A 25,764-nucleotide genomic window follows, 5' to 3' on the forward strand; every position below is an offset into this window, starting at 1 on the left:
TTCCATCTCAGCAAATAGCACCACTCAGTTGCTAAAACCAAATATGTAGGAATCATTCTAGATATTTATTTTCTTGTACTCCCCTTCAGTAGTTCATCTGTTTCAGCTCTACCTATGGAATGTATCTTGGATCTCTTTCTTTCTCTAAGCTGTCATCTTGGTTAGCTTAGATTAAAGCAGCCTTTTCACAAGTTTTCTTGTTTCTGTATTTTGAAAGTGAATTATTTTATTGAAGCATATCATAAATGTAGAAAATTGCTCAAAAGTGTACTTAATACTTGATGAATCATCACAAAGTGACCCTACCCGTGTGACTGCCTCCTGAATCAAAAAACAATATTTTCAGAACCACCAAAACCCCCGTCATGTTCCTACCATATTCTTCTTCCCTCCATCCTAATTTTTAATACCATAGTTCAGTTTTGCTTATTTTTGATATAAAATTGAATCATACAGTGTTGATCTTTGATAACATGGATATTGTGTGGTTCATCTGTGATAATATTCATCCATATTATATGAATGTACCACAATTTATATATTGTACTTTCGATGGCCATTTTGGTTGTTTTCCAGTTTGGAGCTATTACGAATAGAGCTGCTGTGTATGTGTTACAGTGCATTTCTATAGGGTATATGGTTTGAAATTGCTGGGAAACTGGGTATATATAATAGAAAGAACCAAGATGATTATACTGTTTTGCACTCCCACCAACAGTACCTGAGTATTTCAGAGGCTTCATATTCCTGCTTTCATTCCTGGCCCATAGCAGTCAGTTTGATCTTTCTAAATCAGATCACTCTCTCATTTGCTTAAGCCCTCCAGTGGTTTCTCATTGGAGCCACAGGGTGTCCAAGGCCTTTTATGGTCTTTCCCAGCTACCTTTCCAACCTCATGTCCTCTGTCCTCTTTTTATTGTCTTTCCTCTAGTCTTGGTGGCCTCTTTTTTTGCTTCTCAGACTTAGTTCTAGTGTTAGGGACTTTGAAAATGCTGTGTCACTTAGGAGAGTCTTGGTTTTTGCCTGGATGCCTTCTTTTAAACCTTCCAAATTCTCTTAAATGTCACCTCCTTGAAAAGCTCACTAGTGCTGAAAGCAACTTCCCTCTGCCTTGCTCTTGTCACTCTTTGGGCATTAGCCATTTTATCTTCATCAATTCAGTTCAGTCACTCAGTCGTGTCTGACTCTTTGCAACCCCATGGACTGCAGCACACGAGGCCTCCCTGTCCATCACCAACTCTGGGAGTTTACTCAAACTCAGGTCCATTGAGTCAGTGACGGCATCCAACCATCTTGTCCTCTGCCTTCCCCTTCTCCTCCCACCTTCAATCTTTCCCGACATCAGGATCTTTTCAAATGAGTCAGCTGTTCACATCAGGTGGCCAAAGTACTGGAGTTTCAGCTTCAACATCAGCCCTTCCAATGAATATTCAGGACTGATTTCCTTTAGGATGGACTGGTTGGGTCTCCTTGAAGTCCAAGACTCTCAAGAGTCTTCTCCCAACACCACAGTTCAAAAGCATCAATTCTTCAGTGCTCAGCTTCCTTCATAGTCCAACTCTCACATCCATACATGACTGCTGGAAAAACCATAGCCTTGACTAGATGGACCTTAGTCGGCAAAGTAACATCTCTGCTTTTTAATATGCTGTCTAGGTTGGTCATAACTTTTCTCCCAAGGAGTAAGAGTCTTTCAATTTCATGGCTGCAGTCACCATCTGCAGTGATTTTGGAGACCAAAAAAATGAAGTCTGTCACTGTTTGCATGGTTTCCCCTTCTGTTTGCCATGAAGTTACGGGACTGGAAGCCATGATCTTTGTTTTCTGAATGTTGAGCATTAAGCCAACTTTTTCACTTTCCTCTTTTGCTTTCATCAAGAGGCTCTTTAGTTCTTCTTCACTTTCTGCCATATAGGTGGTGTCATCTGCATATCTGAGGTTATTTCTGGCAATCTTGATTCCAGCTTGTGCTTCTTCCAGCCCAGCGTTTCTCATGATGTACTCTGCATATAAGTTAAATAAGCAGGGTGACAATATACAGCCTTGATGTACTCCTTTTCCTATTTGGAACCAGTCTGTTGTTCCATGTCCAGTTCTAACTGTTGCTTCCTGACCTGCCTACAGATTTCTCAAGAGGTAGGTCAGGTGGTCTGGTATTCCCATCTCTTTCAGAATTTTCCAGTTTATTGTGATCCACACAGTCAAAGGCTTTGGCATAGTCAATAAAGCAGAAATAGATGTTTTTCTGGAACTCCCTTGCAATTTCTGTGATCCAGCGGATTTTGGAAATTTGATCTCTGGATCCCTCTTCCTCTGGTTCCTTTTCTAAATCCAGCTTGAACATCTGGAAGTTCACGGTTCATATACTGCTGAAGCCTAGCTTGAAGAATTTTGAGCATTATCTTGCTAGCATGTGAAGTGAGTGCAGTTGTACAGTAGTTTGAACATTCTTTGGCATTGCACGTCTTTGGGATTGGAATGAAAACTGAACTTTTAGTTTTCCAAATTTGCTGGCATATTGAATGCAGCACTTTTTAACAGCATCGTCTTTTAGGATTTGAAATAGCTCAACTGGAATTCCATCACGTACACTAGCTTTGTTAGTAGTAATGCATCTTGACACAATAAATGTCTTAGGAAGGTGTTTGACTGGTACAGCCTCGATCACAGTTGCCTTGGGTTGGGAGGGCAGCGTCTGTGGTGGGCTTCCCAGGTGGCACTAGTGATAAAGAACCCGTCTGCCAATGCAAGAGGTACAAGAGACTTGGGTTTGATCCCTGGGTCGGGAAGATCCCCTGGAGGAGGACATGAAAACCCACTCCAGTATTCTTGCCTGGAGCATCCCATGGACAGAGGACCTTGGCAGTTCATAGGGTTGCAGAGTCAGACACGACTGAAGTGACTTACCACGCACGCATGTCTGTGTTAGGCAGCTCTTACATGAACCTTATGTTGCCTCTGGGGAAGACCATCTCCCAAGAGAAAAGGGAGTAGTGGCTGTTTGGGACTGACCTATTTTGGACTTATTAAATTATATACATTAGTATTGTATCGGACCTCTCTGGGGGCATAGAGGAGCCATGTAGTCTCGAGATGCTGGCCTGTCATCTCCCATTAGATTCCATTTGGTGGCCTCTCCTTTGGACCATTCACATTAAGTCCCTGTAGTTCAGTCCCAGTTACCTTGCTTTCTTCTGATTGGTTTTCTTCCAGATCACCTCAGCCAGTTCTCAGACACTTAAAGGACATGTTCTCTGCAAGACCACTCTGAAGGAATCCACAGCATATTGCTGACCTGAGTAGTTGACGTCAGTCCTTTCTGGCAGGAAGAGAAATATGACTGGTCACTAATGAAAGACAAAGCTTTGGAGCCAAGCCTCAAGTGGTGAAGCAACTTTCTATGAAATGGAAAATGCATTTCTTTGCTGCTTTGTGAACAGCTTTTACAGTCATTAAATTTACCTAAAGTAGTTCATTTTTATCTACTTTTACTTCATTTTTGCCTTGGTGAGTGTCTCTGAGATTTTCCCTAGTTTCCCAACTCAGTTTCTATTGTGGACTGTAACACTTCTCTGGTTTTCTCTCACATACCCTAGGAATTGGAGACTAAAGGGGCAGGGAAGGTGGAGAGAACCATTTGCTTAGGAAAACCTACTCTAGATCTTTCTAACATTTTGGTTTGATAACATTGACTCAGCTACCTATCTCCTCACTTTATTTTACCTGAGAAATTCCCTCATGGACCCTTTTTTTTTTTTTTTAAAGCTTGTCAGATTATTCTTTGCCTTCAGGGGTTTCCCTCGTGGCTCAGAGGGTAAAGCGTCTGCCTTCAGTGTGGGAGACCTGGGTTCGATCCCTGGGTTGGGAACATCCCCTGGGGAAGGAAGTGGCAACCCACTCCAGTATTCTTGCCAGGAGAATCCCATGGACGGAGGAGCCTGATAGGCTACAGTCCACGGGGTCGCAAAGAGTTGGACACGACTGAGCAACTTCACTTTCACTGATAGCATTTGGAGTTTAGAAAATGTCATTACCTTCTAGTAGGCTCTGAGGAGTCATTATTGGCTCCTTAATCTGCCAAGATTATGTTATTCTGTGGGGATCATGTGGAAAAATCCAAAAGATGGTGGTATAGAATATTTGGAGTCAGAATGACTTTGGTCTAAGTTCCTGCTCCATTGCTTCAGAGTTGTGTGAACTTGAGTAGTTATTTTATTATTTATCTGTGCCTTGATTTTCTCATGTGACATGGGATAATAATACAATGCTTATCTCATCTGGAGTTCAGTGAGATTGTACTTGTGAGGAACTTAGCACTGTCTGTGGAACACAGTAAAATCTTAACAGATAGAAGAGTGATCATTGAAAGATTTTGCTTCTAAAACACACTGTGTATATTAGGATATGCAGAGGCTTTTGTGTGTATGGCTATGATCTCCTTTTTACCCCTTCCCACTGACCTGCATGGCAACCTTTAGGAATTCCAGGCTGGGAACCTCTTCCATACCAGTTGGCATGGCTTGAGGGAGTTGATTTCTGTCCTCAAGATCCATCTTCTGGGACTTCCCTGGTGGTCCAGTGGCTAAGATTCCGAGCTTCCAATGCAGGGGGCCCAGGTTTGATCCCTGGTCAGGGAACTAGATCCCACATACCACAATGAGGCTGAAGATCCTGCATGCTGCAACTAAGACTTGTTGCAGCCAAATAAAAATAAATAAATATTTTTTAAAAATCCATCTTCTACTCAAGAAATATTTGTTATGGCTCTTCACCTCAGTTCTTTATTCAGAAGACATGAAAAACTTTCGGAAATTTTATTTTACTTTTTATGAAAAAGTAAATCATACATGTGGTAAATAATTCAAACAATATAACAGGTATCTGTAATTGGTCAGTTTCCTGCCTTTTACTTTTGTCCTGGATCAGAAAAGGCCAGTATTTGGGACTTCTCTGGTCCAATGGGTAAGACTCTGCAGTCACAATGCAGAGGGCTTACATTTGATCCCTCGTTGGGGAACTAGATCCTGCATGCATGCTGTAACTAAGAAGTCTCACATGCCACAGCTAAGACCCAGTACAGCCAAAATAAATAATAAAAGACAAATAATCATTAGAAAAAGAATGGTGCCTCATGTATAGTAGGTGGAAGTGAGAAGTGAAAGTGTGAATTACTCAGTCGTGTCCAACTCTTTGCAACCCCATGGACTGTAGCCTGCCAGGCTCCTCTGTCCATGCAGTTTTGCAGGCAAGAGTACTGGAGTGGGTTGCCATTTCCTGTTTCAGGGTATCTTCCTTACCCAAGGACTGAACTTGCGTCTCTTGCATTTCCTGAGGCGAATTCTTTACCACTATGTCACCTGGGAAGCCCTTAACGGTTGCTTTGAGGATTATAATATCTTAATGTACTAACAGCCCAATTAATATTAATTTAGTTTCAGTAGGATTCAAAAACATTGAAGGGTACCATTCCATCCCTTTTGTTGTTATTGTTCTAAAAATACATCTTAATGCACTGTGTACCCGTTAACATAGATTTATAATTTTTGTTTTACTTAATTCACTTCTGAATCATACAGGGTAAAGAAAGAGGAGTTACTGTTGATTTTCAGAAACTTACATTTGCACCCAGATTTAAATAAAGGAAAATTAGGTTCCTCCTCTTAATGGGAAGTAGCTGGGTTCCTGAAGAGTATGTGGGATGGCAGGTCTTGGTGCCATCTTTGGAATATAATCTGCCACAGATCTCATGGCAAGAGAAAGAGTTTGGTGATGAGTTGGGAGAGGTGAAAAAAACTGGGAACTTAGGTTAGATTAAATATTGTCAGGGAGGGACAGACTGGTCTAATATGAGATGAGATGGGAATGGTTGGCTTTAGGTACATTGTCCAGAATCTTTGAGGCCTGGTGGATTTTATTTAAATACAGTGGGGAGGCATTGGATGGTTTTTAATTTTTTAAATTTTTAAATATTTTTGACTTCAGAGAATTTGCAAAGTGAGTTCATAGAGCATTCTCCTAAGTTATCACACAGGATAGTGTTTATTTGTCAGAGCTAGGAGATTAATATTGGCACATTGCTATTTTCTAAGAGCAAAACTTCATTCAGATTTCACCAGCTTTTCCTCTAATGCATGTACCTTTCTAGTCCAGGATCCAGTCCAAGATACCACATTGCATTTAGCTGGCATGTCTCCTTAGTCTCCTGTGATTTGTGAGAGTTACTCAGTCTTCCCTTGTTTTTTGTGACTGATGCTTCTGAAGAGTGCTAGTCACAAATTCTCAGTTTGGATTTTTCTGCTATTTTCTTATGATTAGTACCTTTATTATCAAATCATACCAGAGTGTACATGATATAAACATCATTGTTGAAGTTAATCTTTTATCACCGACTAGGTGGTGGGGATTAAGCCCAAACTCCAAAGTGGGGGGTTATTTACATGTATTATTTGAAATTCTATAGGAAAAATGCCTCTTTTCCCCTATTTATGAATTTATTCCATCATTTATGTCAGAATGGACTCATGGGTGTTTATATTTTGGTTTATACTCTGATGTTGATTTAATTTTGCTCAAATTGATCTCAGTTTGGGCATTGGGAGCTCTTTCAGGTTGACTCTTGTGCCCTTTTATTTTTCTTAGTTTTTGTTAATGTTTTGTTTCATGTTTTTAAATCAACTTTAAATTTTAAAATAATTTTACAGAGTTGTTGCAAAAATGGTACAGAGAGTTTCTCTATACACTGTACCCAGTTTTCCCTATTCTAATATTTTATTATGGTTCATTTGTTACAATTATCTCTTTTAATTTTTTCAGAATCCCATCTGAGAGGCCACATTACAATCATATCTTTTTAGGCTCCTCTTGACTCAAACTTGTAATTTTGATGACGTTGATAGTTTTGAAGAGAACTGGTCAGATATTTTGCAGTGTCCCTCTGTTGGGATTTGTTATGTTTTTCTCGTGTTTAGATTGGAATTATGTGTTTTGGGAAGGAAGACCACGAAGATAAAATACCATTCTCATTCCATCATAAGGGTACATACTATTAATATGATTTATCACTGTTTATTCTAACCTTGATCACTTGGCTTCAGGTAGTGTTTGTTAGAGTTTTTCGTTGTACAGTTGCTCTTTTTTCCCTTTCTGTGCTCTTTGGAGAAAAGTCGCCATGTGCAGCTGAAGCTTAGTGAATGGAGGTTATGCTCTGCCTCCTCAAGGGTGCAGTAGCTGTGTCAGTCATTTTGGCTGCTTCTGCACAGGAGATTTGCTTGTTCTCACTTGTATATTTACTGAATCATTTATTTATATTAGTACAGGCTGCTAGATATTTAACACTCTGTGGGTTATAATCCAGTTGTTCAGTCACTAAGTCATGTCTGACTCTCTGCGATCCCATGGACTGCAGCATGTCAGGCTCCTCTGTCCTCCACTATCTCCCAGAGTTTGCTCAGATTCATGTCCATTGAGTTAGTGATGCTCTCTAACCATCTTATCCTCTGCTTCCCCCTTCTCCTTTTGCCTTCAGTCTTTCCTAGCATCAGGGTCTTTTCCATTGAGTTGGCTCTTCACATCAGGTGGCCAAAGGATCAGAGCTTCAGCTTCAGTACCCCTTCTAATGAATAGTCAGGATTGATAATCCAGTACTCCTTTTTATCTTTCATTGGCCAAACTGTTTCAGCTCTGGAAGCTCTGTCTTGAGCTCTCTATCCCTTTGACACACTTCCGCCTTTGAGTTGCTGCCTTCCTTGCATCTGAGCTGTTCTGGGTCATTTTTCATATTTCGTTTCTAGTCCTAGAATTAGCCATTTCTCCAAGGAGACTGATTAGGTTCCTTTGATAAAGAATGGTATAGAAATCAACATCTGGGTACTAGATATACTCGTTGCTAATGTGATTTGGAAGGTTTCTTGTTTTTTATTTATTAAAAATCTTTCTAATGTGTACCTTTTTTTTAAGTCTTTATTGAATTCGTTACAATATTGCTTCTGTTTTCTGTTTTGGTTTTTTGGCTGTGTTGCATGTGGGAGCTTAGCTCTTCGACCAGGGATCAAACCCTCACCTTCTGCATTGAGAGGCAAAGTCTTAACCACTGGATCACAAGGGAAGTCCCATTTTTGTTTCATAAATGGAAGTGGAATTCACATAACATAAAATTAACTAAGTTAAAGGAGACAGTTTAGTGGCACAGTGTTCAACTACAACCTCTATCTGGTTCCAAATCATCACTCCAAAATAGAACCCCATACCCATAAGAGTGTGACTGGGTCTTTGTCTTGTACGGTGCTGTCCCTTGCTATAAGGCACGCCCAGTCGCTGGCCTCGCTTCCCGTTCTGATCTTTTGTGTCTACAACCTGAGCTGTTTTGGTTCTGGAGCACATAGTTGTGCAAGACACTGGCATAGGGCAGAGAGTCTCTGCCTGGTATAGAGTTCAGAGTTGTGATTCTCATTATCCCTGTTGTATATTTTTCTGGGTTTCTCTGCATTTACTGACCTAACATTGATTGGCTTTCCGCTCACAGCCACTTGGCTTGGCCTGTAGTCCCTGAGCTGGGATCTAGATCTTTTGCTGCCCTGTTTATGGTATTATCGGACTCTTATCTGCTCTGTTCCACCCCAGCTTTTAGCATTTGGACTGTGCCCTTCAGTTTTTAACATGTGATGATGCGGAAGTAGGATCCTAGCCCCTGTGTGATTTTCATCTTGGGCCAATAGACAGAAGAGAATGTTTGGCGTTTGGGGAGGGGAGGCCTGAGCTATGGGAAGAAAAGTCTTAATCATTGTCAGGATTGTTCCCTAGAGCACTCTGTAAAGTAATCCTGAGTTTTGTGGCCTCATCACTCATATTACTAATTTTTTGTCCCCAGTAAGAAGTGCTTTTACTAGTCATAAACACACAGTGGAACTCCTGTTTGTAAGAATTAAAGACACATCACTTTTTTTTTCTTCTTCATGAAAACAGGTTATTTATTGGTGAGATAATTAGAAAAGTTCTCCCTATCCCTGGATTCCTGCCTTTCTTACACTTGTTAATTCAGGGTATTGTTGGTGAAGTTCCAAAGCATGGTTGGACATGTTGGAACACTAACTCTACTTAGTTCCTTAGTCAAAAAGATGTCTTTTCCACAGTGTTTCATAGAGAGGGATTACAGAGTATCTTTGCTTTCATTCTGAAACATTCCTGGTTTCCGGTGCTGGGTTTAGTTTGTGGCTTGAAAATCATTCTGTGGGGAGACAAAAGACAGCTAGTTATACTCTTAAATACATAAGCTGGTACAGGCACAGGCTGGGCCAACCAGTGTACTCTATCCCCCTGACCTCAGCACTGGCTTTAAGGATGGGGATGTGGAACAGTTCAGGCCAATGGGAGCCCCAGATGGTACTTCTGGATGACTTTCATTTGTTATTCCAGAAACAGGGTGAAGTTCCTGGTAGTGAAGGACCCCCAATGCAGAGCCAAAATAGAGCCCACCCCAAAGCATTTAGAGTCAAGAGATGGATTCTGGTGTCACATTTGGGCCACTGCTGAAGTTAGCACCATCCTTGGATGTTAGGACCAATAATTCTGTGTTGTTGCTTGAACCTGTTTTGGTTGAGCTTCCTGTCACTTGCAGCTGAAACACAATTGGCGTTCATCTAATCCAGTCCCTTAACTGGGGCAGAATGGGGGAGGCTAAGTGATATGTCCAGGCCTGTCATAGTTATGGAGCATAAGAGTAGGAGGTAGAAAGCTAGCATTGAGGCAAGTGCTAATTTTACCAGCCTCTACACTGTAGTAATTGATTTGGTCATAGATTCATGGACTTTGGGGGATTAAGTAAAAATTGGAATGGAATGTGAGCCAACGTGAAAGAAATTAATGTTCTCCCAGTCAGATGGCATACTCATTAGACATGTTTATCAAAAATGGAACATTGTAAGGGTGATGGAGATTCTAAACTTCTTTACTCTCTCATATATCTTCTCTACTTCCACCCCTCTTTCACTGTTTTCCTGGTGGCAAATTTACATAAAGTTTCCATCCTTTTAACTGTTTTTCAGAAAGCAAGTTCTCTTTTCAGTTTTCCCCAAGTGTGAGGTTAGATAGATGGGAAGAAGGGGAAATCTGAGTCAGGGTGATAAAGAACAAGAGGCTTTACAGTCACAAGGCGAGAGTGTGGATGAATCAGGAATACGTAGTGGGGATGCAGGGCTTCCTGATGGCCCAGTGGTAAAGAATCTGCCTGCCAGTGCAGAAGACATGGGTTCGATACCTGGCTTGGAAAGATCCGTTGGAGGAGGAAATGACAACACATTCCAGTATTTTTGCGTGGAAAATCCCATGGACGGAGGAGCTTGGTGGGCTGCAGTTCATGGGGTTGCAAAGAGCTGGACATGACTGGGCATGCATGCACGTGTTTCCAGTCTCAGGGTTAGAACTTACATGGTAACGAAAGGGACAGTAGGCAATGAATCTGCTTAGGAAAGACTAGGGAGACTGGATGGAGCTGGTGAGGCAGCCCAGACAGACTGATGCCAGGGCCCACTGGCCGCCTTCATTACTCTGAAGACTGAAGTGCAGAGTGGACTTTAATGTGAGAGGAAAATGTTTATATTTCTTTCTCTTACCGAGTTAAGCACTTCAAGCTTGGCACTGTTTAGAGAATTTGGGATTACTCCTAGTGGAATATTCCATTGATTTACATTTCCTGAAAAAAAGAAGGCATATCTTATGGTGTGAGTTGAAAGAAACGATGGCTAGGCTGGGTTGTTTTAGCCACAGTCAACTGGAGAATGTCTCTGGGCAGAGTGTGGCTCTAGGGGAAATCTCTCCCCCGCCCCTTCAACAGAGGGATCTGAGTTAAGACACAGTTTCTCCCAGTCTTTCGGTGGGTGTGAGGGTGAGTTCTTAAGGACCCTAGAGCTAACTGAAAACCTGATGGGTATAATCGATACCAAGAGATACGCTGGCATGTCTGCCCTCTTTCTCTTAAGAAACCAGAAGAATTAAGCCTTGCTCTTTTGATTTCATTTGCAGTACATCAACCCCTCTAGAGTTGATCATTAATATGCATATATGGCATTTTGTGCCCTATCTCTTGATGATCATCAGGGTTATGAAGTCATACTCCTAAGTTTCTCAAACTCTGTTACCTATGTGACTAGGTGACGTGGTCCATGCTTCTTTCCTCTAAGTGGCATAATGCTGTTCTGAAGACACCTAGTGGGCTGGATTTCATTTGGACCAGGAGAAGAGACGTTTGGATGTGGTTTTCATGTTTTGCCATCTCAAGATGCTGCGGTCCCTATCTGAGAATAAAAAATGTGCTCCAGTCCCGCAGTGACCAGATGACACTCTGCTCGCTGCTGCGGCACAGGCTGCAGTGTGCTGTCCCGTCCCTTCCTTTCAGCGACACTCACTTTTCTGGTGTTCACGTTACTAGTTCCACATACCGGTAACAGCAAATAGAACTTCCTTCAGAACTTCACGTAGCGCATCTCTTTCTTCCTCCTCCTGAAAGTTGGGTGGAGTGTTTTCGTTAGTACATCTGCTAGCCTCCAGGCTAGTCCTCACGTAGTGGAAAGTGGTCTTGGGTTCCTCTGGACATGTGGGCTTTTTTTTTTTTTCTTTCTGGTACTGGACAAGGCTTTGTGGGGAGGTGGATCTCAATCTATCCCTCAGGCCTCTTATTCTTTGGGGATTTTCAAAGGCCTTTCAAGTAGGTGTTTTATGCCTCGGGTGGCTCCTTGGCCAGTGTTTCTTGGGCTCCTGTTGTGTTCCAGACATTGCTGTAGGCACTGAGATGCAGCTGTGTACCCTCAGGCCAAATGCAGTTTCAGTAGTTGGGGGGATGGACTGTGCTCTTTGGGATCCATCCTGAGTCCCTCTTGGATCTGACGCTCTGTCTACCTCCCTTCTTTTGCGTTCCCCTCAACAGGACTAGGATTCCACGCTGCCTACCCTTTGCACATCCTGTTTCCTCTACCTGGTAAACTCCTGTTCCTTCCTCAGGGCTGAGTTCAGGCATCATTTTCTGTGAACCCACGGTCTGCCTACCAGTTCATGCTTTCTGCCCTCTGTCTTTTCCATGGTCAGTTGATAGCCTCTGCATCAGTGTGTGTTCCCTGTCAGGTGGGTAGTTACATGAGGTCAGGGTTCATGCCTTCTGTGATCCTTCCCCTGCACAGAGCTTGGCCCAGTACAGATAAGGTGAAGCCACCCGGGCTTACACTGACTCCCAGAGTCTACCTCTCAGCTGACATCCCCCGTCTCAGGGCTGACACCTGGGACATAGACATAAGGCTGTTCGCCTCTGAGTGCATATTGTGTGCCTCCAGCCAGTGTGTGGTTACCAGACTGTTAATGATGGGGCTTAATTTATATATGGTTTTAATCTGTCCCTGTCCTCCTACTTAAACTGAAGTGTCACTCCTGGAATCTGGGACCTCACCATTGTTTCATGTTATAGATTTAGGGTCAGACATGTAGTGATGCTCACTAAATGTTTGTTGAATGAAATTATGTGTGTGTGGAAGATCAAATATCATAAAGGCGGGGGTAGTGAGATGCTCTGGTGAGCCAAGGCCTAATTAGAATCCACATCATCTTCCTTTCTGTGGGCCCTCAAGACTTCCTGGTATATCTGAATTATCCAAAACAAAGAGCACAGATTCTAGGCCTTCCTTTAGGTCGACTGAGGTCATTGAATGAGCTTGGGGAACCAGGTTTTAAGAGCTTCCCAGAGAGAACCTAGGTTTGGAAACTGCAGTCCTGCTCCACATTGCGTCTGTGATCCAATCTGCGTGACTTTTTTTTTTTTTGGTGGAGTCCTGTTTTACTGAGTGCCTGGCTTGAAAATAATTTCTCACCTATCATAAATATTTTGAAAAGTCAAATTGACTCACAGCCTCAGGGGGTGTCACGCTGTGTTTGGCACTGTCGGGAAAGAAAATACAAGGAAAAATTATTTCCAAATAACAATTATTAACCTGTTCTAAAGTAGAGTTTAGGTATTAGCTCAGTTCCTTCTTGAAGTCACTTATAAAATGGTATAATAAATACATAGGAGAAAGAGCAGATTTAAGGTGCATAACAGCATGTGTAAAACTTCTTTCTGATTTCCCTGTAATGATCCAAGTATTTCTCAAAGGCCTTGTCCATTATTCTTTGCATGTGATTTGAATTGGGTTCTTTTTTTTTTCTTAATTAGAGGATAATTGCTTTACAATATTGGGTTGGCTTCTGCCATACAACAACATGAATCAGTCACAAGTACACATATGTCCCCTCCCTCTTGAACCACCCCCATCCTCACCCCATCCCACCCCTCTGGGTTGTCACAGAGCCCCGGATTGAGCTCCCTGTGCCTATAACAGTATTTTCTGAATTGGTTTCTTGGTATTGCATCCTAGGCTGATGAATGGCAAGAGGAGTTTGTAGTTATAGACCGTACCTGTCAATCTTGATGATTGCTTTGATTTTGTTGTTTGAAATCTCACTTGCATGAGAGATGGTGACATTCTGCATGAATATAAAACAAACATGAGTTGAAAATACCTTTACCAGGCTACTCAGCACATGCTTCATGTTGTGATATGACCAGCAAGGTGACAGGTGAGGCCTGGAGTGGAGGCGACCAGGTCTTAGGAGGCAGCCTACCAGCCTGGTTGGTCTCCTCCTCCTAGGGACACCCAGGCACTCTGATCCCCAGAGTTTTGGTACTAGTTCCCCCTACAGAGCACTCTTCTTTCCATGGGACCTCTCCTCCTATTCGTTCCTCCTCACAGCTCATTCCCGATTTGTTACTCAGCACTCACCGTCTGCCCAGTGGCTATGTTCTCACCATCCCTTTCCACATTGACCCAGTAGGCGGTGTTGATTTTGTTGTTCGGCAGGTGGTAGTAAACGATTTTGGTGATCGCCGCTTCCAGGTTGTTTATCTGTGGTAAAGAAGTCATTGTTTATAGAGTATGGAGAGGGGGAAGGGCTGCAGGATGTTGCATGGTGAGATATCCGTGGATTGCTCAGTTCCATTATTCAGATATTTATGGATCCAGTGGTATTGCATTGGTCACCTTGCTGGGTGCTGCCACAGCTGATATGAGCACACAGACACCATCTCATTCCAGATATCTCCCTTTATCTCATTTCCTTTCTCGAAAAGACAGTGGGACCCATGACACAAAAACATGTTGCTATTACTCCTCATCCAGTTTAGAGCCCATTTCTTTCTGTGCTCTTGTAGCAGATAGCTCTGCTTTGATGATTTTGGGAGACTCTGTTAAGGAAGCATTGAAATAGAGCCTGGCACATAGAGAGTACTGAAGATTATGATTTTGTTGTAACTACCTGCCTTCTACCACTTTCTGGGCAGGAAGCAAGTGAATACCTCCTATGTAGATAAACCCACTCCCTTGCACATGCTGTGAGTGTTGGTTAGGTTGCTTCCCTCACGTTACTCACCTGTAAAATGGAGAGAAGCAGCTCTGCCTCCCAGAGCTCCTGCTCCTCCTGTGCCCCTGCTCTCCTTTCCCCTAGTGCATTATATACAAGACCCAATTCAGTTCAGTTCAGTTCAGTCGCTCAGTCGTGTCCGACTCTTTGTGGCCCCATGAATCGCAGCACGCCAGGCTTCCCTGTCCATCACCATCTCCCGGAGTTCACCCAGACTCATGTCCATTGAGTCCGTGATGCCATCCGCCATCCCATCCTCGGTCGTCCCCTTCTCCTCCTGCCCCCAATCCCTCCCAGCATCAGAGTCTTTTCCAGTGAGTCAACTCTTCGCATGAGGTGGCCAAAGTACTGGAGTTTCAGCTTCAGCATCATTCCCTCCAAAGAAATCCCAGGGTTGATCTCCTTCAGAATGGACTGATTGGATCTCCTTGCAGTCCAAGGGACTCTCAAGAGTCTTCTCCAACACCACAGTTCAAAAGCATCAATTCTTTGGCGCTCAGCCTTCTTCACAGTCCAACTCTCACATCCATACATGACCACAGGAAAAACCATAGCCTTGACTGGACGGACCTTAGTCAGCAAAGTAATGTCCCTGCTTTTGAATATGCTATCTAGGTTGGTCATAACTTTTCTTCCAAGGAGTAAGCGTCTTTTAATTTCATGGCTGCTGTCACCATCTGCAGTGATTTTGGAGCCCAAAAAAATAAAGTCTGACACTGTTTCCACTGTTTCCCCATCTATTTCCCATGAAGTGATGGGACTGGATGCCATGATCTTCGTTTTCTGAATGTTGAGCTTTAAGCCAACTTTTTCACTCTCCTCTTTCACTTTCATCAAGAGGCTTTTTAGTTCCTCTTCACTTTCTGCCATAAGGGGGGTGTCATCTGCATATCTGAGGTTATTGATATTTCTCCTGGCAATCTTGATTCCAGCTTGTGTTTCTTCCAGTCCAGCATTTCTCATGATGTGCTCTGCATATAAGTTAAATAAGCAGGGTAACAATATACAGCCTTGACGTACTCCTTTTCCTATCTGGAACCAGTCTGTTGTTCCATGTCCAGTTCTAACTGTTGCTTCCTAGCCTGCATACAGATTTCTCAAGAGGCAGGTTAGGTGGTCTGGTATTCTCATCTCTTTCAGAATTTTCCACAGTTTATTGTAATCCACACAGTCAAAGACTTTGGCATAGTCAATAAAGCAGAAATAGATGTTTTTCTGGAACTCTCTTGCTTTTTCCATGATCCAGCGGATGTTGGCAATTTGATCTCTGGTTCCTCTGCCTTTTCTAAAACCAGCTTGAACATCAGGAAGTTCATGGTTCACATATTGCTGAAGCCTGGCTTGGAGAATTTTGAGCATTACTTTACTAGCATGTGAGATGAGTGCAATTGTGTGGTAGTTTGAGCATTCTTTGGCATTGCCTTTCTTTGGGATTGGATGACCATTAAAGGAAAATCTGTATCCCATAGCATTCCTCGTCTTTATCTCTGGAAGAGCATTCCAGAACCCACTTGGCATTTCTACCTGCTGACATTAGAGGTTGATAGGCTAGACTTAAGCAAAGAGGAGGGTGGAAGGGCCATGTGGATGAGGCTCACCTTGACAGAGCTCTCCTTGGCACTTTTAGTGACAATCTCCCTGAGCATCATTTGGGACAAAATCACAGCAGTGTTGACATTTTTAGGATCTGGAGGAAGGTAGCTTCCAGGCACAGGGGATTTATTTTGGTTAAAGTAGGCCTAGAGAGAGAACAAGAGAAACATCCCTGATATCGTGTGAGACTGCCATCAATTTCAGGGTCTTCAGAGGTCGGTCTGTGATGCTGAGGAGTGAGGTGGCCCCATGTGAACCCCACAGTGGACGAGCATGAAGACAAAGCACAGTTGACCTCCCTGCCCCCTTGTTGTGGGACTGTAGGGGAGTCGTGGGAGGGAGGAGCCCCTTACAGAGGAGGAAGCACTGCCGTCTCCAGCCGATTAGCCCTGAAACTGCTCCTCGGTCCCCCAGACCTCCGATTTTCCAAGAGAGGCTACATGTCTTCATTTTCTGGTGAATTCCTCCATTTAAATGTTGCCTCAGGTAGTATGTGTGTGTGTATGCATGTTTGTACCTAACTCACAGTTCTCCCAACCTTACAGTGACTGTCAAGCACACTCAAGGCTCATCTAATCTATGGAATTCTGGCCTCCTCTGAATGATTGCTCTTCCTTTCGTATACATTGTGGCCTCTGTTTATAAAATGCAAACTGCACATGGCAGGAAGTTTGACAAGTCTAGAGAAGTATGAAGAAGGGAAAAGAGATTTTGAGTGGATATCACTAATATTTCACCTTATTTTCTTTCTTTGCCTGTAACATAATATCACTTGTATTTTGCTTTAAAAAATTAACCCTACCTTCATACTTTGTAAACATTTCTAATAATCTCATTGTTAGCTTAGTTATTTCCGTCTAGTTCATTTCCAGTTTTTTCCCCCCTTGTCATTAATACTTGTATTTCTTTGTGCTTAAATATATCTGTACTTGGGATGTTTGTACAGATGGATTCCCACGAGTAGAGTAAGTGGGCCCAAAACCTTGCCTCTCTTCAGTACTCCTCGTGGCCTAGTTTTCCCTTCCTTGGGTGGTTGAGAGGGTGGGGGGGAGAGTCTGCAGTTTTTCTTTCCTTAAATGTAGTCTGTTGAATGTCTAACCACTGCTGGGAACAGCCTACTGATCAAGAAAAAGTTGTCATCATTGGGTATGCATCTTAGGCCCTGTGCATTAGAAGTAAATGGAAGGGAAAGCATGGCTGGCCCCTGTAGCAGGCACTCAGCTGTTATGGTAGAAGCCTGGAGATCGCCCCAGGGTGAAGGTCTGGGGATCCAAGAAGGGAGGAAGACTGGTTTGTCATGATTTGGAGTTTATTTGGTAAGTTCAGGGATGTCTCCAGCCCTCTTACAGATCCTGTTCATAAGCACAAAGAACACTTACACAGTAGAGGATTGAAAGACCCTCTGCAGAAATCCTGGAACTTCTGACTTGGTAGTTGAACAAGCCAGTAGCTGCAGGTGAGAAGAAAAGAGAGCATGTAGAGACACGCACAGTCCCCTGGAGGCTGTGCCCTGGACGCCTCCCTCTCCCTTGGTCCCACGCAGAAACCTGCTGCCTCCCTAGCTTTTCCACGTGTGTCTAGGAGGAGACTACGTGAGAACACAACTGAAAGAGTCTTGCTGCCCAGGCCCCATGTTTCGCCTGCTCTGGGTCCTGGGAAATGTCGACAGGTTCCTGCCTGGACTGTCTTGGCAACTGCCATCCTACTGCATCCTGTTATCTTGGTCTCCTGGATATTAGGAGACATGGGAGGGAATTTCTGCTTCCCAGCTTCCTTGGTGTGAGGGTGCTCCTTGCTCAAACTCCACACTGTGTGGAACTGGGGAGCTGGGATTGGGGAGCCACCAGAGACTCCAGAGGCTCTGTGTCCTGGAGAATGAGTCACTGTGGTTCAGCGAAGCTGCTAAGTTGCCCCATTTTCAGCTTGGGTGCTTGGGGATGCAGCTTACAGCTCCATCCTTTCCTATCACCTATAGGATCCCAAAGGAGCCTGGGCCACCTCCCTCCATTGACCTGGGCAGCCCTGCCGGGAGGTGGGGGTCTGACGTTTGTACTCACAGTTCTTGCATTCGTTGACATCACTGAGCTCAATGCCACACGATGTGGATCCTTCAATCTGTTAAAGGGCTCATCTGTTAGCTTTGCCAAGGGAGTGCAGCAGTCCTGTCCTCCTGTCCCCTTCCATCTGTCCTCCTCTTCTCCCTGTCCTATTTCCTGGTTTCCTTTTTGCCAGAACTCATCCTCCCCTACTCCTGCCCCAACCTGGAACATTGTCCTTTCCTGCTACTGGGGTATTTGGGGCTGGGGCTAGGGGAGGGGATGCTAACGTAGAAACGGGACTCTTGAGGCCTGATGTCCCTCTAGTACCAGACTGTATCTGAGGTAAGGGCCTCTTCCTGTCGCCCAGCAACATAGACCTCCGAGGCAGTGCCCTCCCCTGTCCCATGACTCACATTCTCGTTCATAGTTACTGTCAGCAGTTGAGAAATGGTATCATCCAAGGGCAGAGGCAGAGGCAAAACACCTGTGACCCTGGGGAAGATACATGTGGAGAACATGTATCACACATGTATACCTGTGAGATCCTTAACATTTGCCCAAACATCCATTGATGAACCAATGGCAGTGATGTCCTGCTATTTAATATGTGCCCTAAGCTCTTTCACCTTCAGTTTTAGTCCCTAAGGAAGATGGAAGAATACCTAAGAAAACTACCAAAGCCAGAGAGATGACCCAGCAGTCTCACATGGAGGAATTTATCCTTCAGATACCACGACAGTGGTAAACAGACTTGTCTGGGACCTTATTCAACGGTTGAATACAAAAGTTAGTAGCTGGAAAAAAACCAACTATTCTTTGATAAGGATCTGTTAAGTAAGTGATAGTGTATCTTCATAATGGAGTACTAGACAGCCATAAAATATGAAGAAGCTATTTATATTCTGATGTGACCAATTCCAAGCAATTTTTAAAAATATCAACAGAGGCCAGATAAGTGTATATAATAAACCAGCCCATTTCTGTGTGTGTATACACATGCACGTTTGTTGCATATGCAAGTAATGTCTGAAAGCAAGTAATGTCTGAAAGCCAGTGGAAAAATTGGGTCCATTGGTTGCTTCCAGGAAGGATAATTAGCCGGTGTATACGGGTGGAGGGAGACTTGTACTGTATGGCTTTTTGAATCATTTGAATTTTGATCTAGGTGAATGGATTGCTTATGCAGGAAAATAGAACTGAGTACAAAAGTATGCTTAGCAAAGAGAACACAGGCAGAGTGAGAGAAGGCTATGCTCAGACCCAGTGGGCCATTTGCAAGCAGAGGCCCTTCTCTGGGCCTTCTTTATTGATGGTTCAAACCACTGGGTTGGCTGAGCTGGTCTCTAAGTGTGGTACCAGCAAGGATATCCTGACATACAGGCCACTTGATACAGAAAATGAGAAAAAAATGGTCTCACGTACACCTCTGCTATCTGCAGGTTGACGTCCTTGACTTCGATGCTCTTCCTCTGGACTAGGAGGCTGACACATTGCGTGTTGTTGGTGGAAATTCCAATTTGCAGAGTTACATCTGCATGCACTTGAAATCCCAGTATGCTGAGTACAGGTCCTGTTAGGCTGTGGAGAACAAAATGCAGGTGAACCCAGGTCCCATTGCAAGGTGTCACTCAGCCAAAGCAATAGGCATTGTGGGAATCACCAGGTTATTTGAGTGAGGGTAAGTTTGGTGCTTTCCAATAAGTATGCCCTATGGTTGCCCAATCTCCTGTGCATAGAATTCAGAGCTTGGCTCGAAGGAGGTATTCAATAAACATTGTCAAAATCACCCTCCTAACCAGTCTTCAAGGGTCTTTTTTTGTTGGGTGGCACCAGGCTGACTTGTAACAAGATGCGCATTACAAGTTCACTTTTGTGCCCAGCACTCCCAGCTGTCTGTTGTGTGGGTGACAACGGACAGGAAAAACCCACCTTTTACCAGAGCCTGGGCTTCTTGGAGTCAGATCTTTTGGAGAAGATAGATGGTTCTCCCTGACACTGTTAACTGTAGTGGTCACAGATACGGACTCTGGAAGCTGAACACCTGGGCTCAAATCCTGTCACTTCCATCATTTGGTTGAGGGACTTTGAGCAAGGTTTATAACTGGTTTTGCTAGTTTAAACTGGTTTTCTAGTCTAGAAACAGGACTGCTTTCCTGATGAGGTTGTCAAGAGGCTTCATGAGTTCAGAGTACCTCTGTTAAGGGCCTGGCTGGAGCTCAATCAGTGATAGGTATCAGGGATATGAATGTATTAGTCCAAGAAACCTCCTCCCCAGTGTGGACTCCCTTGCCCCTCTCACATCTTCCTGGATGCCCTGGTCCCCCTCTGTTAACCTGTCCTTCCCCCAAATGTTGACATCCACTGAAGACAGGGACCGCCTGCCTTTAGTCTTCCCTCTGCCCAACACAGCGTCTGGTACAGAGCAGCAGTTATTAACTACCCATTAGGTGGATGAGTGAATGTGTGTATGCATGCGTGTTTAAATCTCTAGTTCCCTGAGGGCATTTTAATCATCTCTGTTTCCCCTCAACTTCCTAGCACAGTGTTTGTAGAGTGAGCTGACTCTCCTTGGAGAGTCAAGATTATTTGGAAGGCATATTTCCCCTAAGACCAGGGTACATGTTAATATGAAATGAGTTCTCCATGGTTTCTGTCTTCATTGCTCATCTATCAGATTATGCAGATTTCACATGGAGATCTGGATTTCTGGCTTTTTTTTAGTACTGTTGGAGAGTGGGGCTCTGTGGTGTTATGTTGCCACCTTGCTCCTCAGGGCAGGAGGAGAGAGGCAGCTCGGCCTGTGGCCCCTTTCCCTCCATCCTCAACCATCCTTCCTTACTCCATCCTCAACCATCCTTCCTTACTCTTTGTTGTCTCTGCTTGGCTCTTGGACACTAAATCTTAAGTCACTAGTCCAGGCTGTCCCAGTTGACTGATTTGGAAATAGGCTCACCCATTTCCACCTATGAAGGCAGTAGTCACGGCGTGGACAAGGATCCCGTTGCCTGTCATGTTTGACGTCATGTTCTCCACAGTCACTTTTTCAACCTCTAATCTGTAAAGTGACAGCATCAAGTATAAGTGTCAGTCCTGGCTCAAAGAGTCAGCCTGGGTAACAAGAGAAACACTTTTGAAGCAGGCAGTTAACAACCTACCCACCCATCTATCTCTGGGACTCCCCAGCCTCCTTACCCACTTAGTTCTTTCTTTCCTCCTTCCTTTTTTTTTTAAACAATACAATAGCTCTGGTTCTTGGGGGCAGTTCCACAGACATCACTGCTGCTCTCAAAAAAAAGGTGGCCCAGTTCTTTAAGGTCAACAAATCTTGATCATCTTTCCCCACGAAAGGATAGCCTTTCAGCACCGAGTTAAAATATTGCTTCATGAAAACGTGGTTGCCCTTTTCCATGGGATCATTGGGAACTGAACATGAGTATCTCCAGACAGTAGCTTTTGTCTTGTGCTAGACATTAGGGTCAAGGAAGCACTTACCCTAACAAGAGATCTGCCAAGTCGATATTTCCCAGCAGGCCTGTGAGCGCACTGTCGATGTCTTTTGGCACCACACTGTTCAGTATGCCCTCAGTGGTTTCTTTGAGTTTGTCTCCAGTCAAGAGACCAGTGCTGTTGACGAGTGGCAGACTGCCCAGAGCCTCCTGGCCGAGGTCACGGACAGCACCAGTGGCCTCTGAGAGCAATGACTGGGGGTGATTTGGGGGCTTGTTGCTGCTCCCCTTTCCCAGAATACCACCAAGGCCACCACCTCCAAGGATATCGAGGGATGAAGTAAGATCTAACACAGACAGCAGGTCAGAGTTGGACACTGTGGATATCACTTCTCCCAACACACCGGCCAGATTTATCTCCTCACACTTCAGCATGTTCTCTATCTTCGGGGTCAGGGTGGCATTCAGATCTGAAAAGGGTCAAGAGACATGATCCTGCTGCTAGCTGCCCAGCCGATTCAGCCAGAGGAAGCTTTCCAGCTGGAGAGCCAGCACCACTGAGTTGTGGGACCCATAGGCACTGAATATCATGCCTCTCTGAAATATCAATCCCTGCCACTGCCCCCGACAAGGACAGCCTGGTGTTCCAGAAACATACCTGTCCCCTCTTAGGAGTTAGCCTCTACTAGCACCTACCTGCGGAGAAGGCAATCGCAGCCCACTCCAGTACTCTTGCCTGGAAAATCCCATGGACGGAGGAGCCTGGTAGGCTGCAGTCCATGGGGTTGCTAAGAGTCGGACACGACTGAACGGCTTCACTTTCACTTTTCACTTGCATGCATTGGAGAAGGAAATGGAAACCCGCTCCAGTGTTCTTGCCTGGAGAATCCCAGGGATGGGGAGCCTGGTGGGCTGCCGTCTATGGGATTGCACAGAGTCGGACACGACTGAAGTGACTTAGCAGCAGCAGCACCACCACCACCACCTACCTGAGACCAACCTGGTATTGAGTATGTTACTCTAAAGCAATTTGAGCATGGCATGAAAGGACCTAGTTTAGCTTTTAAGCCTAGTAGCCCAGAGTATATACATATGGTCTAGATTCTGCCCCTTGAAGGCCCAGTGGCCTGGGGCAGGCTCTTCTTTTTTCTGAGGCCCAGTTTTGTCTCAGGGGTGTCTTGTCCAAGGGTATATGATGAAACCTGCAGCATGGTTCCCTGGGGGCAGGGCAAGTGAGTGAAGGGAATGGCACCCCACTCCAGTACTCTCGCCTGGAAAATCCCATGGATGGAGGAGCCTGGTGGGCTGCAGTCCATGGGGTCGCTGAGAGTTGGACACGACTCAGTGACTTCACTTTCACGCATTGGAGAAGGAAATGGTAACCCACTCCAGTGTTCTTGCCTGGAGAATCTCAGGGATGGGGGAGCCTGGTGGGCTGCCGTCTATGGGGTCGCACAGAGTCGGACACGACTGAAGCGACTTAGCAGCAGCAGTAGCAGCAGCAGCAGGGCAGGAGGTGGCTAGGGAGGTAATGGAGCTAACTGATCTAGATCTCCTGTTCTCTATCGGTGTGGTTCTGCACCTCACACCAATCAGAATGGCCAGCATGTAGACTTTTACATTTAATAATAAATGCTGGAGAGGGTGTAGAGAAAAGGGAATCCTACTCCACTCTTGGTGGGAATGTAAATTGATGCAGCCACTGTGGAGAGCAGAAGGATCTAAAAATAGAGTTACCATTTCACTCATCAGTTCTACTCCTGGGCATATATCCAGAAAAGACAGAAACACTAATTTAAAAAGATACATGCTGGGACTTCCCTCATGGATGCTGGGACTTCCCTTGTGGTCCAGTTGCTAAGACTCCCCACTCCCAATGCAGGAGGCCCAGGTTTGGTCCTTGGTTGGGGAACTAAATCCCACATGCTGCATCTAAGAGGTCACATGCTGCAACTAAAGATTCTGCATGGTGCAATGAAGATTGAAGATCCTGTGTGTCACAGCTAAGGCCTGGCACAACCAAATAAATAAGAAATAGAAATTAAAACAAGCAAGCAAACGAAAAACCAAAAAGACACATGCACCCCAATGTTCACAGCAGCAATGTTTATAATAGCTAAGACATGGAAGTAACCCTAATGTCCACTGACAGATGAGTAAAGAAGATGTGGTACACACACACACACACACACACAATGGAATCTCAGCCATAAAAAAGAATGAAATAATGCCACTCGCAGCGACACACATGGACCTAGAGATTATCAGACTAACTGAAGTAAGACAAAGACAGATGCATGATAGCACTTATATGTGAAATCTAAAAAAATGATACGTGAACATATTTAATATTTACAAAAAAGAACTGGACTCACAAACTTAGAAAACAAACTTATAGTTACCAAGTGGGTGGGGGAAAGGATAAACAACATGGACTTGTTGTATACAACAGGGAACTATATTCAATATCTTATGAAAGTGAAAGTGAAGGTCGCTCAATTGTGTCCAACTCTTCGCGACCGCATGGACTATACAGTCCATGGAATTCTCCAGGCCAGAATACTGGAGTGGGTAGCTGTTTCCTTCTCCAGGGGATCTTTGCAACCCAGGGATTGAACCCAGGTCTCCTGCATTGCGGGCAGATTCTTTACCATCTGAGCCACCAGGGAAGCCAATATCTTATGATAAACCTTATGATAAACCATAATAGAAAAGAATATGAAAAAAAATATATAAGAAACTGAATTTTTTTCTGTACACCTGAAACATTGTATCAACTATACTGCAATTTTTTAAAAAAAGGAAATCGACTAGCTGCATGAATCATGGAGGATTCATTGGGTACAATACTGCAGCGAAAATGAACGGACCAGAATTTCTCATTACAGCACAAATGAACTGCCTCAGAGACGTTTGAGTTTGAGAGACAGTGCAAGCAGGTCACCTTTAGAAACTTTATAGCATTTAGTACAAATATTTATCTTGAGAAGGAGTATCCTCATGTCATAAAATATAAAGAAATGGCAGGAGGAAAATAATCAGGCCAGAGGCCTTCTCAGGAGAGGAGATGGAGGGTGGAGCAGTGCAACCCCAGTAGGAGCCTGGGGGTCTTCAGTCCTATGGCCCGTTTTATTCCTCAGTCTCAGTGGTGGGTACAAGGGTGTTGCTGTTGTTTAGTCGCTAAGTCTTCTCTGACTCTTCTGAGGCCCCATGGAATGTAACCCTGGCAGGCTTCTCTGACCATGGGATTTCCAACTCAAGAATACTGGAGTGGGTTGCTCTTTCCTTCTCCAGGGGATCTTTCTGACCCAGGAATCAAACCCACATCTCCTGCATTGGCTGGCGGATTCTTTACCACTGAGCCACCAGGGAAGCCCCCACAAGGGTGTTAATTCTATATTCATATCTTTTAAGGTGTTTTTTTTTTTAATGTCTGACAGTGAAATTAACAGCCTCTACCACCAAGTCACTGTTTGATGGGTTACAACTTCACGTGTACCACTGTCTGAATTTCTCTCTGGCCCGCAGCAGTACTGCTGCACCAGAATGTCTGTGAGTGGGGTTCCAGGCAGCTGTTTTGGTAATAAGCTCCAAAGGTGATACTGCTATCACCTCTTATTTCAGAACCACCTGTCCAGAAGGTGTAACTAGCCTTTGGGCTTGGAGATGAAAAGCATGTGTGAAGGGGTAGAAACTCAAAGCTGTGCAGGTAAAACAAATCTTACTTACAGTCATTGAGTTTGCTGCTAGACACAAGGTATTTGGCCACGGGTGGACATCTGGCTCCTGAGGTCCCAGCTGCACGTCTTGGAGGTGGAGAGCCTTTTCTGATTGAGGAAATTCTGGGGACTTGTGGGTCAGGCACACTGATCGGGAAATGAACGGGAAGCCCAGAGGTTATTTTGTAAGGGGGGCTCCCAGCTGTGAAAGTATGGTCGACAGGTTAAGCGCTCCTGCCTGGATGGCTAGCATGATGGCCAAGGCCCACAGGGTCAGCATCTTGTGGCCGATATCTGCAAAGGAGGGCTTCGTCAGACACCACATTCCCAGTGGACCACAGGGCTGCCAGTATATTTGTATTGGTTGTGCACATGCCAGGGTCCTAGCTCTTGTAGGAAGGTGCCACTCACATTGTCAATATTCTGATCGGTATACCGTATTCGAGGGATGGCGTTTCAGCCCATGACAGTCAATATCTTGAGGAAGGGCCCCTTTTTCTACAGCTTCTTTAACTTTGCACAGAGATGTCTATG

At 44.4% G+C, this 25,764-nt stretch overlaps 3 protein-coding genes and 1 long non-coding RNA gene across 7 annotated transcripts in view; 2 read left to right on the top strand and 2 right to left on the bottom strand.

Annotated features, from left to right (window-relative positions):
• The window catches only part of SNTA1 (syntrophin alpha 1), a 69,956-nt gene extending 66,486 nt beyond the window's left edge, over window positions 1–3,470 (top strand). For all 4 annotated transcript variants that reach the window (XM_040247527.1, XM_040247529.1, XM_040247526.1 and 1 more), the window contains one exon: window positions 3,214–3,470. The gene's annotated coding sequence lies outside the window, so the exon portion shown is untranslated. The remainder of the gene's footprint in view (window positions 1–3,213) is intronic.
• Window positions 1–3,481, top strand: part of CDK5RAP1 (CDK5 regulatory subunit associated protein 1) — a 35,344-nt gene extending 31,863 nt beyond the window's left edge. The window contains exon 15 of the mRNA XM_040247524.1: window positions 3,214–3,481. Within this exon, the coding sequence (XP_040103458.1) occupies window positions 3,214–3,294 (81 nt within the window). The 3' untranslated portion in view covers window positions 3,295–3,481. The remainder of the gene's footprint in view (window positions 1–3,213) is intronic.
• Window positions 3,482–8,830: 5,349 nt separating this feature from the next.
• On the bottom strand, window positions 8,831–11,745 carry LOC120868710. Its single transcript, XR_005722288.1, has 3 exons — window positions 11,433–11,745; window positions 10,608–10,687; window positions 8,831–9,223 (listed from the first exon to the last, which is right to left on the bottom strand). It is a non-coding gene; the product is annotated as an uncharacterized LOC120868710 (long non-coding RNA).
• A 1,593-nt stretch (window positions 11,746–13,338) lies between these two features.
• LOC120868709 (vomeromodulin-like) lies at window positions 13,339–21,243 on the bottom strand. Its single transcript, XM_040247530.1, has 8 exons — window positions 21,019–21,243; window positions 19,488–19,643; window positions 18,479–18,557; window positions 18,084–18,141; window positions 17,406–17,476; window positions 16,032–16,172; window positions 13,797–13,919; window positions 13,339–13,500 (listed from the first exon to the last, which is right to left on the bottom strand). Exons 1-8 carry the CDS (start codon window positions 21,135–21,137, stop codon window positions 13,420–13,422), a joined length of 828 nt encoding a protein of 275 aa, XP_040103464.1. The 5' UTR covers window positions 21,138–21,243; the 3' UTR covers window positions 13,339–13,419.
• Window positions 21,244–25,764: the final 4,521 nt, after the last annotated feature.

Source organism: Oryx dammah, unplaced genomic scaffold (assembly GCF_014754425.2).
Source record: "Oryx dammah isolate SB20612 unplaced genomic scaffold, SCBI_Odam_1.1 HiC_scaffold_10, whole genome shotgun sequence".
Lineage (NCBI taxonomy): Eukaryota > Metazoa > Chordata > Mammalia > Artiodactyla > Bovidae > Oryx > Oryx dammah.

What these genes read in the sequence shown, in the direction of transcription:
- LOC120868709 (XM_040247530.1), bottom strand. Translation starts at nt 21,137, where the DNA reads ATGCTGTCACTTTACAGATTAGAGGTTGAAAAAGTGACTGTGGAGAAC. An exon ending in AACCTGCAGATAGCAGAGGT is followed by an intron (nt 18,558 to 19,487) that starts GTACGTGAGACC and finishes TATCTTCCCCAG; the next exon opens with GGTCACAGGTGTTTTGCCTC. An exon ending in TGTCAACGAATGCAAGAACT is followed by an intron (nt 17,477 to 18,083) that starts GTGAGTACAAAC and finishes TCTCACCTGCAG; the next exon opens with CTACTGGCTTGTTCAACTAC.